The sequence below is a fragment of the Lineus longissimus genome, chromosome 1 (genome assembly GCF_910592395.1).
Source record: "Lineus longissimus chromosome 1, tnLinLong1.2, whole genome shotgun sequence".
Lineage (NCBI taxonomy): Eukaryota > Metazoa > Nemertea > Pilidiophora > Heteronemertea > Lineidae > Lineus > Lineus longissimus.
The window spans coordinates 21,721,725-21,747,478 of record NC_088308.1 but is presented as its reverse complement, the minus strand read 5'-3'; the positions used below and the strand labels follow the sequence as shown (position 1 = coordinate 21,747,478).

The 25,754-nt window shown below is 40.3% G+C and overlaps 1 protein-coding gene across 1 annotated transcript in view; it reads right to left on the bottom strand.

Moving 5' to 3' along the window:
- The window catches only part of LOC135486666 (uncharacterized), a 46,395-nt gene that overhangs the window by 20,343 nt on the left and 298 nt on the right, over positions 1-25,754 (bottom strand). Inside the window, exons 3-6 of the mRNA XM_064769697.1 lie at positions 22,274-22,495; positions 21,740-21,949; positions 19,601-19,726; positions 15,473-18,652 (exon numbers count right to left, since the gene is read on the bottom strand). Of these exons, the coding sequence (XP_064625767.1) occupies positions 15,473-18,652; positions 19,601-19,726; positions 21,740-21,949; positions 22,274-22,495 (3,738 nt within the window). The remainder of the gene's footprint in view (positions 1-15,472; positions 18,653-19,600; positions 19,727-21,739; positions 21,950-22,273; positions 22,496-25,754) is intronic.

The window sequence follows — 25,754 nt, the reverse complement described above, 5'->3', positions numbered from 1 at the left end:
ATATTTATCTGCCGGACAAAAGAATAAACAGAGTATCTAGGCCTGCATCTGAGAGCTGATCACCTCGATGATCGGGATCGGATTGATAGACGGCTTCATTGACGTCATGGTCATACATCAGCTAGACATGACATCGCATGCTGTTGACGAAAATAATTAGAATGATGATCGATATCACACTGACACATATGGCGTTCTGGAGCTAAAAATATTTTTATGTCCAAGGTGTTTTAAAGCTATAGTACAGCTAGATATTTGTCAAGGACAAACAAACAAACAAACCAGAGAATGACTGAAAATAATTTTAGTAAAGCCCAAAATCTTATTTTCTAACACTTGATACGAAGAAGCTGGTAAGTTTACAACTGCATTCCTCAAATGCAATTTTAAAACACTTTTATTTATTATCAACCGAGGTTTATAGTGTCAACGCACTGTGCGCAACAGACCCCTTATTTCAAAGTCAGCGATTATTATTATATTGGATTAAAGTTCGGTTGAAATTCCTTAAACTATAATCACAGCACATGATATAAGTATGATGCCCATAGATTAATTGCAACCAAAATACGATTGCATCAGAAACCAAGTTAAAAGGTAGAAACAAGACAGAAGAAAAAGCATACAAGCCCAGCTTGGGTGGAATGCAGACATAAACGAAATACAGGTGATCTATCAAATACAATGTACATGCACAAGCAGACAAAGTGGATTCAAGTGAAAATGTGCAAAAATGCCATCTGTCTGGAGCTACATGCCCATTTTTTAATGTTTGATTAATGATTATGATTTCTAGTCCTTGCAAGTAAGCTATTAGGCCTACACCTTTCCTACACATACTCTAGTTTCCCCGATCTAAGACCATTACCGAATCAAGGACTGGGGGGACCTAAAAATAGCTGACGTGACCATGTAAATTCCATCTAGCTATCCTGGCCACACACGTGCACACTGGCATTGAATCGGCACTTGTTTTATCACCCACGATACACTCTATATTGATTGAAATATTTGGAAACTACAACTTTGTCATAGCATTGATATCTCAACAATACCGCTGAACACCCCGGGATGTTCTTTATTGATAGCAGAAGTGAGAAATTGAGTAAAAACCTACGACGTTTGACACTCACAGGATACAGCTGATTTATCTCGGTTTACGGGAACGGGATAGGATCGAAATAGGTACGAAATGATATTCACGTCACTGCATTTTCTGATGACGTACCGCTGCGTCATCCCAATCTCGATTAGGGAAACGTGATAGCCGAATCTCTCTAATAGCTGGCAATATTCCTTAAGGATATTATGATGATGATGATGTATGACCATTCAGGTACCACGCGGCATAAATTTACAGGCCTATTGAATGACAGAACTGCAAAGAACTTGATATTACATCCAGTGATGTGTAGACAGACATAACGCACATTAGTGTTCTCGTTCCCTAATGAATACGCAGTATCTTCCCAATGGCAATCAATGAAAACAAGTATGAATAATGATACGAGCAGTTAACTTCAATGTCACCTTCTCTATTCCCCCTCCCCTCCCAACTACGGGTAGTTGTTGGTTTGGCACTCTGGAAGACCTCGAGTACCAACTGAACTACAAGTTCAAGAACCCTTCAAGTACTGCTCAACGATAACAAATTACTGGTATTGGCATGATTGATTGATAGATTAAAGGTCCTGCCCCACTTTCTATTTTTGAACACAGCGCTAAATATGGCCCTGACTGGTCTTCACACCATAACAAGAAAGGGACAGCACTACTCTTAATGGTAAGCCCACCCTGCACAAAACTGCCTGCGACTTTAAGCTGATTCGATGAAGTCAATGTACAGCACCAAATCACAGTGCCTTATCAAATGCACTTTACTGATGACAGATCTGTTGAAACAAGGTCTTCTGATCATGAAGAAGACTGTACAGAAAACAGGTTGTCTTTACTCAAGATCAAAACACTTCATGTCAATGACCAATCAATGATCGGGCAGAAACGGTCTGCTGATTGGAAGGTCCTGGTTCAAAGTAGATTGAGTATTTACTCCAATTGGGGATAAACATTCTTCGAGGTAGCCAGAAATGACATACAAGGCTTCTAAAGCAAAAGATAAAAAAGAACAAAAAGATAAAACTTATGGAAATAATAAAATGAGCAAACATTGGTATAGCTGTTACATCCTGCTGACAATCTGTTGTTCATCAAAAATCATCATGCCTACTTGTTTAGTTGTTAAATGTTATGCAATTTTCACAGGGACTGGATGCGAATCCATCCAATGCGTGAAACAAAACAATAACCAAAAGATATCAAAGTCGAATGGTTTTTTTTCATATTCTTCAAGGCCAAAAGGTGATCTTCCTTTCAAAGTAAATCATTTAGAATTGTGATAAATTGTTTATCATGGCTTTAGTGGCACATGAAAGGGAGAAATTATGCTGTCTAGACAATGACTCCCCAATACCGAGCAAATGCTTAAAAAGATGATACTGCTTTTCCAAGACCAACTTACATCTCTTCCGTAACTTCTTATTACTGCCGAATAGTAACTTCCTATCGAGTGACGCGAACTCCACTTCCTGTATCGTCGACGGAAATGTCTTCCTTCGTCGGAAGCTAAACGATTTGATTTGTTTTAACATTGGGACTGATAGTATCTCCATGATACGTGACGATTCTATATGATTGTTTCGTGTGTTTCGATCATCCACGTAGAACCTTTGATACAAGAAGAATTACTTCATCCTTCCTCCTTCATCATGATCCATGGAATACCGATGATATTTCTCAATGATGTTTTCTCCTGTTATCCAAAATACCGATTAGCAAAATGGTGCAACCTTTGCAAAAAGTCATGCGTGAATGCCAAACGATTGTCAGATGCCAATATAGTTCACAGACATGATTTGGAACTCATCCACCGAGTTTTAGTTGCGTTTATCTGGCCGACAACCAAGTGCATATGTTATGTTCTGTCAGTACACAAACCATAGCAATCCCACCTACACACAATTTTGAGACATGATACAGGTAGTTGTTGTGAGGTTTCTCTTCCTATTTATGCCGTACAACCACTAACTATCCAAACTGGTATCGATTCCTCTTCAAAGTGAAGGTCGGTTGAATGCCGAGTCTGAGATATCCTAGAGAGCACTAGGTAGAGGTTCCAATGTTGAAAACTTTGTTAAATCTTGTTAAGAAGATCAGGATACATTAAAGGCACCATAGAGGATTCAAAAAATCCTAAGGGTCTTGAAACAATGACTCCCCAATACCGAGCAAATGCTTAAAAAGATGATACTGCTTTTCCAAGACCAACTTACATCTCTTCCGTAACTTCTTATTACTGCCGAATAGTAACTTCCTGTCGAGTGACGCGAACTCCACTTCCTGTATCGTCGACGGAAATGTCTTCATGACATGATTTGGAACTCATCCACCGAGTTTTAGTTGCGTTTATCTGGCCGACAACCAAGTGCATATGTTATGTTCTGTCAGTACACAAACCATAGCAATCCCACCTACACACAATTTTGAGACATGATACAGGTAGTTGTTGTGAGGTTTCTCTTCCTATTTATGCTGTGCAACCACTAACTATCCAAACTGGTATCGATTCCTCTTCAAAGTGAAGGTCGGTTGAATGCCGAGTCTGAGATATCCTAGAGAGCACTAGGTCGAGGTTCCAATGTTGAAAACTTTGTTAAATCTTGTTAAGAAGATCAGGATACATTAAAGGCACCACAGAGGATTCAAAAAATCCTAAGGGTCTTGAAACCTGTGCGATGCCCATCAACATATGCATACATAGGAATCAGGTAACAGTAGTATAAATATAAATTCAACGCCTAATTGATAGGCCAACTAATAGGCCAATAGGGGTAGCCGATACTAACCGCCAATCACACATATATAACAACAACCCTTGATGGTCCATGCTTAAGTAAAGAGTGCAAGGCCAGATGTGTGCACTGAAACAACCAATTGTGTCCACATGTTATGCAAGACTTCCTAAAATCGTTATCGAACCCTTAAGGGCCATAACAACAGAATGGCATCTACCAGTCTAATTCAATCATGGTAAGTGCTCAGGGTTAAGGACACCAGCTTGAATGGTTGACAATATCAGCACACCGCCAAAACAGGAGAGGTTTCAGGAGAGAAATCCAGGGTCCAAGAGAGTCCAAAAAGATATTTTTGAAAAGTTATCCTCTTCCTTTCAATGTTCTTTTGAAAGCGTATTGTAATCTAGGGTCAATGTTAAGTTCTCTCATTGAATTTGAAAAAATGATGAGGTCTTCACCTCAGAAAGTAAACTCCTTAATACTTGTCCAACAGAATGGCGTGTGCAAACTGGACTTAGTTCAAATTAGCAAGGTAATGTCATTAGTACATGTGACAGTCTTGTTGATTTGCGAAAAGGTCACTTGCAACACAAATAGGCAGGCCTGAAAAGTCCAGACATAATCCACACTTTCTGACGCATGTCAAATATAATTCAAGATAACAATATTGATATATCGAAATTGAGAGAGATAATTGATTAGGGATAGAACCCTGTCCAGAAACTGTCTCGATAACTTTATTCAAGTCAATAATAGTTGTCCGGGATAGTTGCATCAAAGAGGCCGACTGTAGCAGGAAAAATGTGCATATTTCCTCTGTAAATTCAGCTATTAACCCTGTCAAAATATCGACAGCTATGTATTATCATCAATATTATTTCTTGTAGTATTACATACACATATACTATTAGGCCTACTTGTGTAATATAAAAGCCTCCTGCAAATATGACGAAATTGCCCTTGTCTGGTGTAATACTGAGATAAGTATAGGAGTCATAACAAACCTGCCCTAGAGCTTGGAAAGAAGCCAGACATAAGGTAATTTTCCACCCATACGATTATTAAACAGGTCAGGTAGGCCTTGATATTTTTCTGATTAGTTCCATCTTGGGCCACTAGGGGTTATGAGACAAGCAGTGATACTGCCAATACATCATTTCTGACATGGCTCCAAGACCCTATACAATCTCACAAAGTGGAGTCACAAAGGTTGGATTTTGGACTAGATGTTCAACTAAGCTCTCAAGGTTATATTCTGAGAACAAGTTACCTTATTCATATTCTAAGGTGGGCTGATCCCTCTTTACTGCATGATCACAGCACAGTTTCAGGAACTGGGCTGTGCTCTCCAATAAATAATGAGCACATCAGCTAACACAAAATTGACTAAAACATCCTTTGTTAATTCTTTTATCTACAATGCTCAAAGATCCAAATGCCTCAACACAATACACCCCTAGACAAGCACACCACACCGAGATTCACAGAAGCACCAAACCCCCAGAGATATCAATCAGCCCAAACTTCTCCTTCAATCAAAGATACGTCTCCTTCGGAACCATTCATTACTCAAAATATTGTTGAAAGCATACAAATTACCAAATCAAAGCATGATTAACATTTCTGAATCTCCCTCGAGGTTGCTGCCAGAAACTATTCATTAAATTGTACAGTATACACACAGAAAACCAAAATAATGTATTTTTGGGCCAAATGTGCATGTGCTAAAAAAGAGATATGATACTTTAGTGATTCTTGTTTTGTGAGAATCATTCAACGCCAAAGCAACAGAGTGTTTTTGCTCTGCAGAGGACATTTCTGAATTATGTCCGGCCTCCTCACTGAATTCAGGCATCACGCATAACCATGCCGAATCGATCAAAGACCTAAAATCTAATCATCAATCCAGAGAGTGAGCAATTCGATGCCAAACAATACATTCTGATCCTGAAAGTAACAACTCACAAGTACTTTAGGTGTTTTCATCATCAAATCACCTCCTCAGCCCCAAGTAATCAATCAGAAACACGTCTACCCTATTGATCCACAATTATCCAGTCCTCCCACGACAGTGAAGACATCCATAAGCCCTGGCTGACAGATTTAATAACGTCACGCCTCGTACAGCGCTGGACCTAACATAGCTGAGAATGCCCTGAAGATGGAATCAGCTGATGTGACACCTCAGGAACTTTCACCGAAGTGGAGTGTGTAGATCAGAGGCTTCCACAATTATGAGCGACATGAGGTCTCTTCCTTGCCAAAAGTACGCTATCATCAGCTACCATAGCCTGTATCACTGATTTTCTGTCATTTCTCATCAAGGGAGATTCATCTTGTGGCAATCAGGATGACCCTAACACAAACCCATATGTGACCTGTCACAGCAAAAAAAAGGTGCATGTCACCGAGAAGATGAGCCTAAATGACACCAGGAGGTAATGGAAGAAATTGATGTACTCAGATTTCACAAAAGGCAGACAATGGTGAAACAAATGTCTCATTACCCCAAGCTTTATAGCAACATGTGCCAAGTTTCGCTGTGATGCCTTGATGAGGCAGGGTGAGGGTTCAACCTCTCACACTCGCACCATATAATTAACTCTCAGGATAAACATCGTCATCAACTCCTGGACTAGCCAACCCGATGTTGTCTCTCACAGGATACACCTTCTTCCAGCCCGCCAAGACATAAAGGCAGAGCTTGTTTTATTCATATGCGATGGTTGCCAGGTTGGCTTCAGGCACGATGTCTTATCTGTGACTAAAACATGATCAGCCATCACTTAACAAATTTAAAATTAGTAACTCATGATAAAGACAACAGCTATTAATGATATTTCTCTCATATCGGTGACTGACACTTTTTATTCATGTGTTAAGGCGCGAAAGGTGACTCTTTTCTTGCTATCCAATCGTGGCTGTAAACTTTTAAACAGAAATCCTGTTTAAAAACTACGTCTTATGACTCTCTCCAGTAATTCTCGGGTCAAAACAATAGTGTCACAGCTCATAGATCAACCTTTCTTCTTCAGTACAACTGACACTCAGATAAGCAAATTTGAAATTAATGCATTTCACCTATAGACATCACTTGACCTTTAAAAATAATGCAGTTAACATATTTTGGACAGGTAGTAATTTATTGTGGTGGAATAGTCCATATATTGATATGGACCCAGACTGATACTACAATAATTTAGTCATGACTAGTCATCTTTATACAGGAGGGGGGCGAACTTAAAATGGAAGGTTGCAAAGGTAATATCAACAGCTTTCAGATTCGGACAAAATGAAATGTCCTTGGGACATTGTGCTCAGCACAACAGAAGACAGGAGTGAATTTATGAATTGTCGGAAATATCATAGGCAATATTTCCACGTTACTGTCTTCAGGTAAAGATGGAGGACTGCCATAACAACTTTTGACCAATATCTCACCACAAAAAGAAGATCAAGTTCAATGTTCTTACAATACAGGGATAATCCTGTTACACTCAGTCTCAGTGTTCTCCACAGGGTTTTCTCAAGGTGAGGTGGTACCCAAATCATATTCAAGAAGTTTTGCCAGTGTGCAACAAAAGATAGGGTGGCCAGCAATTTAAGGTAGGGAGGTCCAATAGAAACCCTTTACAAAATTCTTGTGCAAGGTAGGGTGGCTCTTCCAAGGTAAGTTGGTAAGTTGCCAAGGTAGGGTGGGACGCCCTGACAAATGTCCTTGTGACGAAGCCCGAGTCGAGACGCAACACTGTCACTGTGATAACGTGCTACCATTGTTGACCGACAGACGACAGAATATTTGTGATGACATAAGCTCACGCATGAGAGCTAATAAGTCTTCACTCAGTGCACTCATTATCCCCGCTAGTGACGATCGCTGATCATAAACTTACAATTATCCACCATCCAATGATTAAATTTAGGAAGAAAAACATTTCACAACCACAATCGATTTGGGAACTCAGGTGAATGTAACTCACGATGACTTGATCAATTGCATCCTGACTTTGGTAGAATTCCCGCAATTCGTCAAATGGTACAAATTGAATTAAGATGGGATTGCGTAGGCTCGTGAAAAACATACAGCAAATGGTATTAGCCTTAGATGAAATTTACAACAAATTTCTCCTCAAAGGCACAAGTCAGGAAAATCTTCAAGTTCGCTAATAGGATCTTAGGCGCACAACGTTCGTATCATATCAGGTGGAGTTATCATTTCACCCAAAACCTTCACTGCTGCCTCGGTTTAGGCCTACTTTTTAGTTCCACCCTCACAGTGTTTTGCGAGACAACCAACACCTCCAGTGCAGTATCAATTCCTCTCTTTGACGGGACAGATAATACAGTAGCGGAAGACGAAAGAATTTTTTTAATAGCTATTATCCAGACTTACATTAGAAGCCAGCTATCTTGTTGTTCCATCGATTGCGAGCAGACAACATAATGTCTCGTAGATGAAAGCTGCTTGTTCCAACCCGATTGGAAAAAAATACCATAATTTTCAGTCCAACTCGAGCTATATCAGAGCTTTCGAATTCGCGATGCAAGATATGAAGCATGCATACATGTATGCAATTACATACTATGATTACCTTAGTAAATCAAAATGAAAGAAAATCACTTCTAAACTTTGAAGAAGATTTTTTATCTGACTTTAAAACTCGTCTGCCCCTTAAATTTTACACCAGTAATCACCAAGATACTGAGATACTACATGCCAGCTTAAAACTTTTAAAAACCCGGAAATCACAAAAGCAAAAAGTTTTAGCCGATTATATGACTCATAAAGCTTCTTATCATTGAAATGCTGAAAGAAAATATTCTGTTCCACAGTTCATAATTTTTTCATCTTTTCAATGTGATGTAGTCAGTTATAATCAAAAGATGACAATTCAACGCTTTGCAAAAGAGAGACGTTGTCTTCTAGTGATATCTCTGATGCATGTGGGTTTCAAAACAAGCATTAAGAAATAGAGGGAACTGCCGTTTAAATCACGGTGTGGGAAGTTTGACTCCCAGTTGGTGCACATCTTCATGTGATCAAAAGGGTGACTCTCTTCGACAGCATGGATAGGTTTCCTTCCACATCAAATTAAAAGTCACCCGATATTCTCAATGAGCTAATACCATGTCCCTGTTGATATTTAGCTTTCAAATCAATATTCAAGTTTTAGAGGGAAAATCCAATTATGCTAATTGCCACATCCTCTATCTCTGAATGAAACATGAAACCCACATATTAGATTATTCAAAAGCTTTGAACTGATAATTGTTCCTCATGCGCCTACAGTGAAAACTTCCTGACTTCAAAGGAAAGCCCATCGCCTAATTAACGTCTGTCAACAGGACATACACAGGGCCTCTTAAAAAATGTTTGGGAACCTTTTACTGCATGCGCAATGTCAGACCCAGATTTAATCTTTGGAGTTATCACTGGGAATATTTTGGTACCGTTCAATAATTGGAACACCTTCTTGAAATACCAATTAAGGTAGGGTACCCTTAGGACTGTCCCTTGTAGAGAGGTGTCCTGATTAGAGGTCAAATTGAATGGAAACCCACAATTTGGGACCAAACACTAGTCCCTAACAGAGAGGTGTCTGCTATCAAAGGGAAGTTCCATGGTATTGCAAAATGTTTCTCTCACAAAGAATATGGTCCGAAGTTTCCATGGCACCGGATTCGAATGGTTCCATCTTATTGTATCACTCAGGTTCATGTATCACACAATGCTTTGTGGCCTTACACTTTCTTTAAAATTCTGCTCAAACAATCAACATTTCCGGTTTTCACCAACAACACTGATGGTATTCAGAGAATACTAACAGCCTTCACAATGCTAGCCTATTATGTATGTATTACACTTTGTCATGAATCTTAAAGAAGTCACCTCCCACGCACTGGATATATGGACAGAATCTTAAACATCCCAATAACATGAGTTAATGATGATGCACCCAGGTTCAAAGGAAGCTTTTAAACACAGAATAAGGATTACAGTGGGAGGGTGTTTCATCCTACGCGGATGTCAGCTTATTTATAAGACTAAAATGCAATACATTGCCACCAAAGATCAATGCAACGCCCTCTTTTTTTTCTAATCACAGCCAATTTCAAAACACTGTTTTGGATAGGCGATGCAAATTTTCCATCATGTTTTCATGACACTATTAAACAGTGAAATCTCAATCCAATATTTCTGCAGTACAAGTGATAAAAGCTCAACCTTTCTGATGAATTGGTCCCAAGAGAGCCCTGGAATCTCGGCAACACATGAAATCTGTCAACAAACCTTTTAAATAGTTAAAGTGAGTCACTTTCGATGAAGGTATAACCACTTGATCTTAGTTTGAGTTTAGAGGCCACCAATTGGACCCCAAGCATCAGCCTATATTCCCCCTTTAAACAGTCACTATCACCATTCCTATTTTTTCTCTCACAAACTTCAAAGCTCTTCCACGCCACAGAGGTCATTAGCAACTTACTGCATGGGAATTAAATCATCAGCTCAACCAGTACCCTAACTTTCAAGAAAATATTTAATTCAAAAGAGATCCAGTAATGTAAGCCACGATTTAAATTTTCATTAAATAAAGTGCATCTTATAAAGACTATCAATTAGTACCCCTCAAAAGGAATTAGACTTGCAATATTTAAAGTTGATTTAGCGTTAGGAAAGAAAACAACTACTGCGACTAATGTTTGCGATGCGCTCGACATTTCTGCTTCGTCTATATGGGTTATCGTCCTAAAACGTCTGATGGCCATCGACTGTTCTCAAAGACGTCACCAACCAGGAAAGCATCCTAAGATTGATGTATGCCTTTCATCCTGAAAGGCACCGTTAGCACTACTGCCAGGAATTCAATCCATTATGTCAGACAATTAGTCAATTTCAATCTATCTAGACCAAGTTTTCCTTAAATGTCTTGTATATTTCATACACTTGCTCTAGTTCTTGTTAAACACTGTGTACATTGCCTTCGTTGTCTGTTCTGTTGCCTAGGATATAATCCGGATGGGAACTTTGCTCCTTTTATTAGCGAGGATGACAGTGCCAAGGAAATCGTGGGAGAGGATGACATAGCAAGCGTATAAGTAAATCAACGATACCAGGATAATTTTTGGATAAGCTGGACGGTGTTGCATAAGAATAGACGGAGGAATGAACCTATGAATAACTATTTTAGGCCCCTTTTAAAAAGAGGTAGCTCTATATGTGTATGTTTATCATATTGATGTCATCATGACTTAGACGTCTTAATTTTCCAATAAAACTAAAAGCATGATAGAGATAGGGCGAAAAGCATTCTATTGTGTTATGTCTTAATAATAAGCAATCACTGTTCAACTTTTTAAAGGGTATAAGCTTACATTTATATACAAATGCAAAGCCAAACGGAGGAAGAATCTGGAAGCTTGAGAACAAATGTAACTTTAATGGGTAATGCCAGATTTTGTCATCTGCTGTGGGGCTGGTTTTTAACTACTTTTAGTGCCAACAAAAGAAGTTTGATGATTGTCCTAAATGCAGACATTTCGCGGAGTCTGTAAAAAGGAATGCTATAAAAAGTGCATCACCAATGAAACGATCTTAGAATTTGCCAGTGGGAAATCAGTGACAGTGGCAGCCTGTCGATAGTGTAAAAATTGTCAAAGCACTTTGAGACTGACTGACTACATACGTAGCAAGTTTCAGCAAACTTGCATGCATGATAAATGCACTATGGCATTGTGCATAACTGCATTTCTTTTTTCCTGACCCACGATTTTAAAAATACCAACAGCACACCCATTTAAGACTTCACCAGTCATAGTTTCACTTCATGTGTAGGACAACCAGAAAGCCCATACATCCACTGATGTCATCAGATCACAGAATCTTCTGAGGCAAAAATTTTGAATTGAATTGTGTTCTTTAAAATGTTATCATGATTAGGATTCCTCAGGGTTGATCGTGCCAGTGATTGTTGTGCCAGTGCATTTCTTGTGAGCGTTAGGCAGACGGATATCTCTGCTTGACACTACACAAGCCGCTAGGGGTACATTAAGAAATATTGAAATGGGAGGCATACTCATTCCTGTGAACTAATGATATTAAGAGCAATAAAGAACGAACATTTCTGCATCTCAGAGAATGGTGTTCAATAAGGCTGATGTGGATGTCTGTTGTAGCACAACAGGGTTCATGGAATGGAAGTCTGGTTGAAGAATGACAGCGATAGAGGAAGGCATTATGGATGACATTTCCATTAAATTTTACCTCAATATGAGGAATACCCGCGTGAATTGTGGGGCTGATTGTGGGTGTTGATGAAATGGGAAATTCATAATCTGGAGACTCACTTTCCTTTTCCTGATCAAGCGATTTGTATTTAAATATTCTGTACCAATTTGCAAACCTTCGACGATCAACATTTTTTTATTTTCACTTTTGCCAAAAAACAGGAACAATTTCTCTCATATACTGAATGTAGCTGACACCAATTCTGCAACGCCAGTGATAACCTCATAATAATGCAACATATTAATAATGAACACTATCAATAATGGACAGTAGCCCCAAGAGAAATTAAATACGTCCACCACAGAGATGACCCAAGTGCTGTTATGACCATTAGAACGTATCCATCATAAAATAATGGTTGCATCATCGTCAACTGGCATGACCTGGGGTAATAATATGATGCATGTCCACAACAAACTAGCCAAAAGGTTCTGGTCAGCAAAAACAGAGATATTTACAAATTTGTACAAAGTTCTCTCAAGTGCTTTTTGTGCTATTTCAAAGTGTACGAAATGAAATACTGCTTCGACTCTATTATTTAGCAGGTTTTTGGGGGCATCTGTTTCACATCAGCCTATGACACTTGAGATAGACTTCTTAGAACGGGTGCCCTTCTACCGGCTAGCATCGACAAGGTAGTAGTTTTACAAATTGGGAGCCCCACACTGGAAAATGCACCATCATCATCAAGATCAATGTATAAGTACTCTGAAATGAAATGTTCTCTCCACAATAATGATTAGTGAAATGGGAGAACAAACTAATCTTACCATCTGCTGAACCAATAATGTTCGAATTAATCCCCTATCGCGTCGTGGACCAACCGTACAGAATAACGAGACTTCACAGCACCTTACGATGACAATAAACATGAACCAGTAGCTTACTCCGTCAGTCAACTTCTGCCATGATATCCTAGCAACCAAATCCTGACGATGACTCTCGTAACTCTATCCAATGATCATTCCGACACTAACCGCTAAAATGTGAGCTAATCAAGAGAGCAAAGTGCTGTTGCCCCTCAGTACATCAACTAAACGCGCTGGCTAAACAGCCATTTGAAGGAATCGTTGGGGGCTCTCGTATCCCGTTAGCATTGCAGAGGTAGGAGTTTGAAAGTAGAGAGTGTCTCATCAGACACTAACCGCTAAAATGTGAGCTAATCAAGAGAGCAAAGTGCTGTTGCCCCTCAGTACATCAACTAAACGCGCTGGCTAAACAGCCATTTGAAGGAATCGTTGGGGGCTCTCGTATCCCGTTAGCATTGCAGAGGTAGGAGTTTGAAAGTAGAGAGTGTCTCATCAGACACTAACCGCTAAAATGTGAGCTAATCAAGAGAGCAAAGTGCTGTTGCCCCTCAGTACATCAACTAAACGCGCTGGCTAAACAGCCATTTGAAGGAATCGTTGGGGGCTCTCGTATCCCGTTAGCATTGCAGAGGTAGGAGTTTGAAAGTAGAGAGTGTATCATCAGACACTAACCGCTAAAATGTGAGCTAATCAAGAGAGCAAAGTGCTGTTGCCCCTCAGTACATCAACTAAACGCGCTGGCTAAACAGCCATTTGAAGGAATCGTTGGGGGCTCTCGTATCCCGTTAGCATTGCAGAGGTAGGAGTTTGAAAGTAGAGAGTGTCTCATCAGACACTAACCGCTAAAATGTGAGCTAATCAAGAGAGCAAAGTGCTGTTGCCCCTCAGTACATCAACTAAACGCGCTGGCTAAACAGCCATTTGAAGGAATCGTTGGGGGCTCTCGTATCCCGTTAGCATTGCAGAGGTAGGAGTTTGAAAGTAGAGAGTGTCTCATCAGACACTAACCGCTAAAATGTGAGCTAATCAAGAGAGCAAAGTGCTGTTGCCCCTCAGTACAACAACTAAACGCGCTGGCTAAACAGCCATTTGAAGGAATCGTTGGGGGCTCTCGTATCCCGTTAGTATTGCAGAGGTAGGAGTTTGAAAGTAGAGAGTGTCTCATCAGACACTAATCGCTAAAATGTGAGCTAATCAAGAGAGCAAAGTGCTGTTGCCCCTCAGTACATCAACTAAATGCGCTGGCTAAACAGCCATTTGAAGGAATCGTTGGGGGCTCTCGTATCCTGTTAGTATTGCAGAGGTAGGAGTTTGAAAGTAGACAGTGTCTCATCAGACACTAACCGCTTAAATGTGAGCTAGAGAGCAAAGTGCTGTTGCCCCTCAATACATCAACTAAACGCGCCGGCTAACCAGTCATTTTAAGGAATCGTTGGGGGGCTATTCTTGTGTCATTGGGAGCCAATAACAACAGCTGAATAGACCAGACCAAGCAGAAAAACATCAAAAGCACAGACTCCCAACAAAGACCAAGTTGCCAAGCCCTACAGAGGCGTGATTTGCATCTGAAAGAAAATGTGTAAAAAAGCGAAAAGTGGAGTCGCTTTGATTAGAACAAGAGGCCCTGAAGGGGGATAGAACCCACAACCTTCGGAGTTACATCAGAGCGGGAAATTAAATCAAGTTAAAACTAGGTCAACACAGATTTCTTCCGTGTTGACGGATGGATGGATGGATGGATGGATGGATGGATGGATGGATGGATGGATGGATGGATGGATGGACGGATGGACGGATGGACGGAGTTACATCAGAGCGAGAAATTCAAATCAAGTTAAAACTAGGTCAACACAGATTTTTTTCAGTGTTGACGGATGGATGGATGGATGGATGGATGGACGGATGGACGGAGTTACATGAGAGCGAGAAATTCAAATCAAGTTAAAACTAGGTCAACACAGATTTCTTCCGTGTTGACGGCCCGATGGATGGATGGACGGATGGACAGACGGATGGATGGATGGATGGATTTTCACCTGATGGGGTCATCACATCTTGACCACCAAGGTTTTTGGCAAGGAAGACAGGTAATAAAGATGCATCAGGTCATGTCTTGCTATGAATAAAACACACATCCAGGCAAAGAGCCACCTTGTGTCAGAGTCATGAACTGAAAATCGAGATGAAGATGGCAGAGCAATACATGAAATTTATTTGTGTATTAGGCGACGGAATATTTGTAAAACAAACATTTGATTCATACTAATGCAAAACCTGAAAACTACATGTAAAACATGCAAATAATATGTGAACAATAGGCTATTTATTATAACCCTTTCCCTAAAGACAGTCTAATACAATGCCTTAATAGTCAGATCAATGCAGATGACATATTATTATCTTCCTCAAATCTATTTGAGTTGAATGGTCATGAAGGATGTGTCCAAACAATCTACTATAGACAGCACTGACGCCTCTAAAATTTTCACGGAGAAAAATACATAGGAGAATATATCTAAACTTACCCTTCCGTTTTTCAAGATAACTCCTGGCCTTCCATATTGGGGCATAGTCGGAGTTGACAGGCATTTTCTGTTGTTGCATAGAGGGTGTTGTTTGCTGCGGTCGTGGCACTGTAGGAGAGACTGGAACGGATACCTTCCGAGGCGGCAATGGTGGAGGAGCTGCTGGGGATGTAATGGGAATCGGCTGAGACGCAGCACGTTCACGGGTAGACGTTGGCGTGGCAATAGGGGATGTCTTCTTTGCTCCTACGATCACCTCATGAAAACGTGAATTCGATTCTTCGGGTAAAGTTCGCAGACCACCAACAGTTGAGCCTAAACGGCCAGTCGAGTCAGTAATAGATCTGTTATCACGGTCAATACGAGTCGTGATAGGATCGACTCGCTGATCATTTTTGGGCGGAGTTGTACCAGGAACGTCAATATAGTGATACTGGTGCTCAGCAGAAGAAGACAAACGTTGCCCAAACGGCAATGAACTGATGGTGCCAAGATTGGAGTCAACGTTACAATCAGCACCGGCAACGGAAGACAACCTCACAGGAGACGTCTGCACGTGGCGTATTGGAAGACTTGCAGACCTCTCCGGGCGGCGCTGCGATAATTGCACTTGCGGAACTGGCGGTTGAGGTGCATCAAACGGAACATCAATCACGACCCATTCATTTTTATCCGTATCCAAGATATCGTCTTGGCTTTTGCTCTTCTTCTTGTCCTTTGTACTTCTCCTAATCAAGCGACTGAAGAAGGAAGACTTTCCTGAAGAAGGTTTTGGGCTTGGCGGCTCAACACTCGAAGTTGAGAGAGGACGGGGTAGCCTTCCTTTGGTTTTCTGGCTATGTTCAGCATGCGGTTGAATTAGGTTGTTGAACGGCTCACGAGGTCTGTTCGGGATATTCTCCTTCTTGTCATCGCGACTGTCGATAGAACATTTCGTATTTGGACCAGGTGATGGAGGTTTCTTCCATATCGAGGAGAGGGGTCTTGTACTCAACTCGTCATCAAGTTCACCTTCCATGCTATGATACTGCATGAGTGAGTGTCGTTTTGGACTTGAGCCCCCAACACACACGCTCTGTGATCGGCCAATCCTACCCTTCCCTTGGACCCGACTTGTGTCAGTCGTCCACCTTGAACTAGTGGCAATACTGCAAACACTTTGCCTCTTCAGCAAACTGTCATCCTCAGGCACATTGATGTAGTTACTGCTACCTGTTTCCTCAGCGTACAAATCCTGGGTCAGAAGGGACATCTGGGAGCTAGAACCGCAATCAGAATTATCACTTAGTTTCCGTATCTTTTTGAAACTTGCTGTCGAAGGAACACGAGGTAATCCTTGAGCGGCAGGGTCTTCCGACTTCATCTCCAAGTAATCCTCTGCCTTTACCTTTTGATAGTCCTCATTCGGCTCCTTCGTCACTGGACTCTTCATCGGGATGTAATCCAAAAATGGAGAGTCAGCGTCCGGAGAAAGTAAAGCTACAGCCTCACTGCCATTGCCCATGTCAAGATAGTCAGGACTGGTGGGCGCATCAACTCCTTTCATATCAATATATTCCAGGGGACTAGATGGACGGCGGCTACTTGGAGCAGAGTCTGGAGATGTTTTGATGACGAGGTTTGCAGGTCGGCCAGGTCGACGTGGCCTTTCAAGTTCCGGTGATGCCTTCATATCGAGGTAATCAGATATTGGGATATCGGAGTCAGCTGGGGGAAGATTTACATAGGAATGTCTCTTCTCTGATAGTGGTTTTTCACTTGCTTCTGGTTGATCTGGTTTAGGTAGAACATTCTGCATTTCAGGTTTCTCCGGGACCTCTGGTTTCAAAGGAGTGGGGGAGGGCACATTTTGATAAACATGGACTTTTCCCGTAGTTGGACTTGCTACACTGATAGCTGCTGCGGTGACGGTTGGTGAGGGTGGCAGCGGCACTGGTGGAGGAGGCACAGTCAATTTATTCAAAGGCTGAGGTAAGTTCACATAAGAATGGTTCATTGGTTTTTGCGGTTTTGGGGCGGCAATATTCGTATCTGAACAAAGCACAATAGAATCGTTGCTAATTTTGACATCGTACATATAGTTTTTCTCTCGATCATCAAAACCCCGCAAATCAATCTCCTCGAGGCGCATCGATCCTCTGTAACTTTTGGTCGCTGTCTGTCTCATATTTGGCACAGACATATTTGGTCTCAGATATCCAAATGATTTTTGGTCAGAACTATCCGAATTTGAGCGTGGGTGGTTAGGTTCTACAGAACTTGAGCGTGGATGATTTGTTTTTGGTCCCGGCTTGGGTGGACTACTCTGGAATGTTTTTGCATTGGATTGCATAGTTTGATTTTGGTTTTGCATAGCTGGTTGTTGCTCCTGGTCACCTGCTAAATTGATATAATCGTGAGGCACATTGCAATCAGCACCATCGGTTACATCCTTTTGGACAGATTTAACTTTTGGCGGAAGCGCTGGTGGTTTGTCCGCTTTCAAATGGGGCGGTGTTGGAACTGGCAGGAAGACAGGCGCAGTATCACCTTGGACAGGCGGTGCACTGCTTGAGCACTTATTGACACTGTCATTATTTGGCACAGATATCTTATCCCCACGAGAGGCACTTTTAGCATTCAAATCAGCCAATATCTCTCGACTGCTGGAGTGATGCAAGTCTTTCTCCAAATTGACAGCACGGAAAACATCATCAGCCCAGCTTTGATCATTTTTGCATCGGTCGCTGCCGCCATTTTTATAAGTGGGAGTCAAATTCTTTTCCGATTCCGGCACACCACTTCGCACATAACTACGCCCATTTGGCGAAATACCGCGAGCACTTAACCCCATTGGAACTGATGTGCTGCTACTTAAAACCTGACCAACTGGTTTGGGTTTCGGAGGCAATTTTGCAGGCGGTTTTAATCTCAATTCCTCCGAGTGTTCTGAATCCTTCGTTTCAAGACTTCGCGATCGACGCTTTGGTACATCACACTGGGACATCAAACGCTCCTTGATAATGTTTTCGATGCTCGTAATATTCTCAATACTGGTTAGGGTGCCGCTCTCAACATGTTCTAACTGATCATTCGATCTGAAGTTGACGTCTGCGTTGACTTGGGTATTTGTAAAGTCTTTGACACTCGCTGTCAGACTAATCGGCCGTATTTTTTCGAGCTGTTCTCTTATCCTTGCCCCTGAAAGAGAAAGAGTGAATCTTATAAGGACGTTGTAAGCACAACTAACACCATCTTAAAAAGAAAAGAAAATTAAGAGGAGTTGTTTTGGCTGTAAGGAAAGGTTGTCAAACTGCACCGCAGAAAATTTGACAAGGAGGTTGTTAAGTGTACTTCATCATAAACAATGGGAGATAACTAATCAACTGAAAATTAACAAAAAATACATGTCATCTTCAATTGTCAAATGGTATCACAACCATCACATGGTAAAAATCAGAGGAATCATCAATCTATTTCTGACAACCTAATTTCAATATAATAGGCCAAATATAGAGTATTTTTGCCCTGTTAATGAGTACAGGTGACCTCTGTTTGGTAAATGTCAGACTTAAAAGTGGGATGGAAATGTTTTTTTGGTGCATATTGGTGATAGGCCAACTGCAAGGGATGTACAAATTGATATGCATCTAAAAGTGGTGTCACCTATGTTCACTTGGATGAACTAACGTCTGAATTGGCTGCTTATCTTCTATTCTCAAAGGGCAGTACCGTAAAGTCAATATTAAAATTCAAGTCATAAACTTCAACTCGGTAGACTGAACAATGCTACTTTGTAAAATTCTCGAGACTTGACCTAGTTCAGGGTAGTATTTGGTTAATAATATCGTGAAGACGAATTATCTAACTGACTTTATGGTTTAATGTATTAGTACATAAAATTTTCAAATTGTTTTAAAAATTTGATTCAATAACATGCACATTCTCTAAAATACTGCCTACTTTTACAAGTGACATCAAATTTAAAGCCAGGTGCATGTAGTCTCATAATTATGCCAAAGAAAGGCAGATTTTTTATCAAGAGAGACAGATTTTTGACACAAAAGCTATGAAATCACTTGAAATATGTCCAGATTATTAAAGAGAGCAGGATGTGTCCAAATTGAGGCATGTTAACATTAAACTTACTTCTTGTGATTTGGCGGAGCCCGGGCTGAGGATCAGGCCACGTTCTGTCGTATGTAGCACCACACTGGTTAATCAGGGTGTTGATCTCCTCACAATATAATGACGACAGAATGTAAACGCCAGCAACTGAAAATAAACATCAGCTCATCAGTGGGAGCAAAAAATAAGTTTTTGGTGGAAATGAAAAAACGATTACGCAACAATCAAATTTATATGCAAATATTTAAACAGTATAGGCCTCTGATCAAACATTTGAGCCAGACAAAACTGCCATCATGTGCATCAGAACAAGCAGGTGTCTTATAATGATTGTGTTAACAGCTGTGATTTAATCAATCAGGTTCCACATGCATAGTAAATTGGTGCATGTTCCCGTAACTTCAGCGTACAGTATTTTAATTTTTTCAACAAGAAACTTCAGTTCAATAATCCGATCAGATACTCCACACCAACGGTTTCATTTATACTGTTTTTACATGTATGGTAATAAGGAGTACTTCACTTGCCACAGATATTTTCATTGATATTACTGTATTTGTAAAAAGATTGATGGGAAAACCAGGTGGACTCAGGCTTGAGGACAATATCATCACAAGTCAATTTAGCAGCTCCGACATTGAAAAACGTGCGTGGGCAAGTGGCACTGACATGAAAACAGCTTGTGCTCCAGGCAAAATGACCTGTGATTTTGCACGTGATCACCTATGATGACACACCTGGCGTCTGCCCATCGAATGTCAAGAGATTCAAACTTTGGGCAGATTAATGATAATGAGATTTCTAGAGCAAATAGCTGGGATATCAGCTAAGTGTACCAAATACCTGGAAAAACCTAGTGTGAATTATCAGTTTACCAAATATGGAACAGGACAAAGTCCAAAATTTTAACTGACACGGAAGGTGAAGGAAATTTACCAAAATAACTAGGCAATTGATAAAAGGTCATGATAAAACCAATGCAAGAATTCTTTAAAATGTAGGTCACCGCTTTGACATGTTATTGTTATGAAAAAACCCAGAATATTATTGCCAAATTTGATCCTTCAGTCTTTCTCCTCCTTCTGTGTTTGAATTTTTGAGATGCACGCCAGGAGTCAGCCCGTTTTCGGAGCTAAGTTGGCCGTCCACAGAGCCCCAGAGCTTTGTGGTCAGGGTGGTGTCAAACAATTACAGCCTCTGTGTACCCAATTGTGTACTGCCCACTATTTTCCCCACTGTAGACCAGCCTTGAAGAGATGTATACACTATCCGATTCCCAATTCATAACCTACCTTGCTACCAAAATGAGATGGAAGGGATTGCAACAAATCAAAACGAAATTTCTGACAAGTTCTTCCAAAACACATCTGAATAGTACAGTTTCTGGACAGGTTCTGGCAGTCACAGGACAGGAGAATTGGCATACGATCAAGGCCTCAATTGATAAGACAATTAAACAGGTAATGTCGTACAACTGAAATGCACAACTAAAATACAGGCCTATCAGGCTATGGACTGGAGTGACCTGGAATCAACTTTAACCCAGTTGTAAAGCAGGGAAAGCACACTCAATGCCATGTGACTTGGTTTATTGATAAAACAACGTATAATGTAAACAATGGGATAAAATGAACTGATACATGCAGGAAATTGTATTGATCAAGAATGCAGTAGTTCCTACAGTAACTGATGATGCTGTAAAGTGCAATCCTAAAATGCGGCAGCCCCTGTTGCCCATCCAAGGTCATCTATATATTCTAAGACCAGGATCAACTTGCAACGCTGGATGGACAGCCTTTTTTGTCTGTCTGAGAAAGCAGAAGAGAAGAGTATTTCACTGTTTACATTGTTTTATCAATAAAACAAGTCATGTAGCATTGCCTTGAGTGGATAGTTGATATCAATAGACTAATCCATACTTGTTGATATCAAACTTAGTCCAGGTTCCTCCAATCCAAGCACGAAGAGAACATTATTCCAAAAACTTCTGTCATCTTTTGATCTTTTATCGCATATCCCTTGTGAAAAAAATCTCATATTCACCATTGGATGCACTGAATAGAATTTACCAAAATGAGAAGGTAAAGGTTCTAGACGCAGTGCGAAAGAAATCACCCACTTTCCATGCTCCCTCTATCTTACGAAGAGATTCCAACTCACCTGCACCAGATCGAGGTCCCGCCTCGAAAATGAATTTGTCTTTCTGAATGCCGTATTTCTTTATGTCCCACATGTTCCATGCACCATAGAATTTCGGAGGGAAGACTGACGTCAGGCAGATTCGCTGAGGCTGGATGTGCAGAACAGCTGGACCGGATGGGAATTTGCTCTGTGAGGGAACGCTGACCAATACGACACTGAATTCATGGTCTGAAAAGAATTATGCATGATACTGTGAACCGAAAATATTTTGCGAGTGCTGTATTTTCAAGAATAAACTCGATTTGGGAAAATCAAAATTGCAAAAAAAATTTCTCGATTGGAAAAATTGGAGGTCTTGTCTTCGGGATGATCGAGAATATCAGGAACAACAACATACATGTATATCCGCAACATCTCGGGCTACAGAGCCAAATATTGTCTAAAAGAGCCAATTATATGAACTAAGTTAGCTCACATGCTAAGTCAATATTTTTAATGTCTCAATTTCGGAAAAAAAGCAATGCACTGCATCGCTACTAGTACTACACACACCTCGTCCAAGACTATTTCGTATGCCATCCTCCCAGTCCATCATCATCGACTTGTTGGTAAACGCAATCATGACAACGTGTTGTATGCACGTGATGGCGATCACGTAGCGTTCCTTGTCGACGATTCTCTCCCCCTTCTGGAATGTGAAGAACTCCTGGCATGGAAATATACCCTTGTTCTGACTCTGGATGGCGTCTTTGTGGATGGCAATGTGGAGTCGGTCTACAATTAGAAAAGAAGGAAAACATTTAGTCAACAATTCGATGATTTACAAAAACTTACCAGTACCAAAGAGCATGAAACAAGAGCGAAAAAACAGCGCAATAGGTTTTACTTGAACAGTATAAATGGTCAAGAATTTGCAGCATTTTTACTTTTCCTGCCAGACAAAGAACTGAACTAACGATATGAGCAGGAAATCGCCACACCTGGCTCCGAATGTTAGCACCGTAATGAAGGTTCAGGTAAATAAATGAGTAATTAAATAAGATGTATGAGTAATTGTTTATAAGATTTAATGTGAAATGACTAACTCCCAGCAGAGGCCACATTTAAATAAAATCAGGCTGGAAGCTCATGGTGGCTCGCTCCACATGGCTCCTTGGCTAGAACTCCTAGGAGCCTCACAAATGCTTGAGGGGTTGTATCAGAATTTTTAAAGCATGATGATCAAGTGAGATTATGCAGTCATGAAATCCATGCAGCCAGTCTTCACAATTAGACAGAAACATATATTCTAATTTTAAGTAACCCCAATATATGATATGTACATGTAACTATCTTCCTAATTCATGTTATTAAACTACGATGATTCCAGAAGTTTCTAACAGCAAGCAAAATAAAACCATCCGAAGGTGGTAACAAAACAATAGATTCATATTTTCAAATGTAATTATTCTGACCACAAAAATGTCAAAAATCTGATGATTGATGTAGAAAATGCAAAGAAAGGCCTTTGGCTACACTGTAAGTATAAAAACAAAGCTTGAATCGTCCCATATACTGATAAAGCCCAACTGATATGTGTGAGACAAACATAGGAATTTGAAGATTGCTGATGTGTGGGTGTAGTAAAGTAAATCAAAAGCCTTTCTTTTTTTCTCTCTCGTAGATCACTTCAGGCCGAACAAAATATAACTCTTGGCATGCCGAACTCATCTTCAATTCAGTTATTCATGCTTTTGAATCAGTTATGAAAAACGCTTTGTTCGAGTTTATTACCAGTTAGTATTATAGTCCTTTTATTTTCTAACATATGATGTTTATATCGAGAGCAATATTCTGAAATCAGGACAGATGATTGGAAGTGATCATACATTTCCTAGTCAAGCGAATTTTCTTTCCTTCCTCCGGAGTATATCCACTTGGCTTCTGGAACTTCAAAGACAAGACTCCAAAAATATAGTGTTTCAGCTAGAGTTTTACTTTAGCAGGGCATCCTGCCTTTTCAAAATTTAGTTTTATTGCCCTGCCTTTTTTCATCAGTGGCCAATACATTTCCATCTAATAAATTAAAGCAGGGCGCTGCACCATAGACGGTGCCCTGGAGCCTTTTGAGATTTCTAATGGAAATACCACAGAACAAAGACAATAAACATTGCTTTTGTCTCTCAGATAACCTTGCCCTTCTGACATCTGAAGTGGAACTGGAAGCTGCAGTTGCCAATCAAGCATGTCAAATGTCAGGTAAACTGAGGCAGATTTTACTTCCTTGTGCACTCTGCAAGGTTAATTCACTTCACAGTCTCTGATCAACAGATTTTTTTATTGCAACAGAAAACTTTACACGCAGTTTACTTAAATTTAAACCTATCACTTTTTCCCGCACTGATCTTTAACATATTTTATCATGGGATCTAAAATGTCAATAATGTTGTCAAGAACATAGGTTTATATCGTATCTACTCTATAAATGAAATTTTTCTCAAGAAGTCCCTGATTAAAATTCAGATTGCGACCAACCACAAATTTATGTCACAGGCTAAACATGGCCACTGGAGAACAGCCAAATAAAACTGGCATGAATTCAAAATTCCAGAGGTTGTCAAAACCAGGGAATAAGTCTGGTATTTCCAAGTACTACTGGACAATCGATAATCTTACAACAGAATGTAGTTCCAGAAGGGACAAAGTTCACCTCCAACTGGGAGTTATTAGTTAACAATTTTTCGACAGAGCCATGACGACAGCAGTCATGGTTGTGGAACCACGCAGTCCAGAAAGTCCTCAATTATTTAAATGAAAATACGCCTCCATACAAAAGGACCTCCACTGTGAACTTTCTAAACAGGCGCATTTGAATGAAACAGGACCATAAAGAACATTGTTGGAATATTGAGGGTACAAATCAAAGGGCCACACACACCTGCTTGAATGCTGCATAAAGGAGGACAAGATAATGACCGTCAAGTTGGGTGTATCACCTTTGTTTGTGTGATGAAGTGTTGAGTTGGAGCAAAACCATTGACTTGATGTAGGGCAAACAGTAGTCCAGATTGAAGGACATAGTATTCTGTATCATCAGCCAGGTAGCCTTGGCACCCCCAACAGAGTTGACCTTCATGGTGGCAACACACTTTAACCCATTTTTTTCAAAAGGAAACTCTTTTTCACAGCCATGGCTGTTTTGTTTCTTGATCAATGGTAAAAGGGCCTTCATATTTAAAAAGCAAAGAGTTGTTATAATCCTTTCTTATGAAATCTCCTAATCATAATCTGTTCAAATTCTAATCTGCAACTGTAGGACGATTTCACACATTATCTTTGATTTGATCCGTCTTTGAATTGGTCATTGGACATGTTGGATATAAAATGAAAGACTGTCAACATAAAAGTTTGAAAAGGTCATAAGTGTCATTCTCATTTGCATATGACTACCAACATACCAATAAATGACCTAACAAATAAGGTCGGCCATTTGAAAAGGTAATTTCCTCTCTGTGATTTTAATCTGCATAATGAATGAAAAATAAATATACGTATCTACCAGTTATGCAGTTGACTCAAAAACATTACTGAGATTTTAGTGAGCTGTCATTTTTAAAATGTCTTGAAAAATTTAGCACAGTAGAGTAAACATATATGACATTGACAATCAGTATGTTAACCCAGATCGCAAACATGATGATGAAAATAAATAAAATCTGGCACTGCTTGTTGCCTTGTTGTGTGCTTATTTTCTTCTTATGATAGGCCTACCATACCAACACCACACCGTACAGACTAACTATAGTACATCTACGGCTACGCCTAACTACAGTCAAATCACAAATGACCCCATACATCACGTAATTCATTGGCGCCTCATTGACGCGCTAACCAGTACATAGCCATGTCGCGCGTAAGCTGAGCGTAATATATGCGAAACATAGAGAAGCGCGTCACTGGTGCGTCATTTCATTGACACGCAACTCGTGTGCACTATGATTATTGCATGTCACTGACGCGAAGCATGACGGATGTCAAATGTGATTTGGACAGT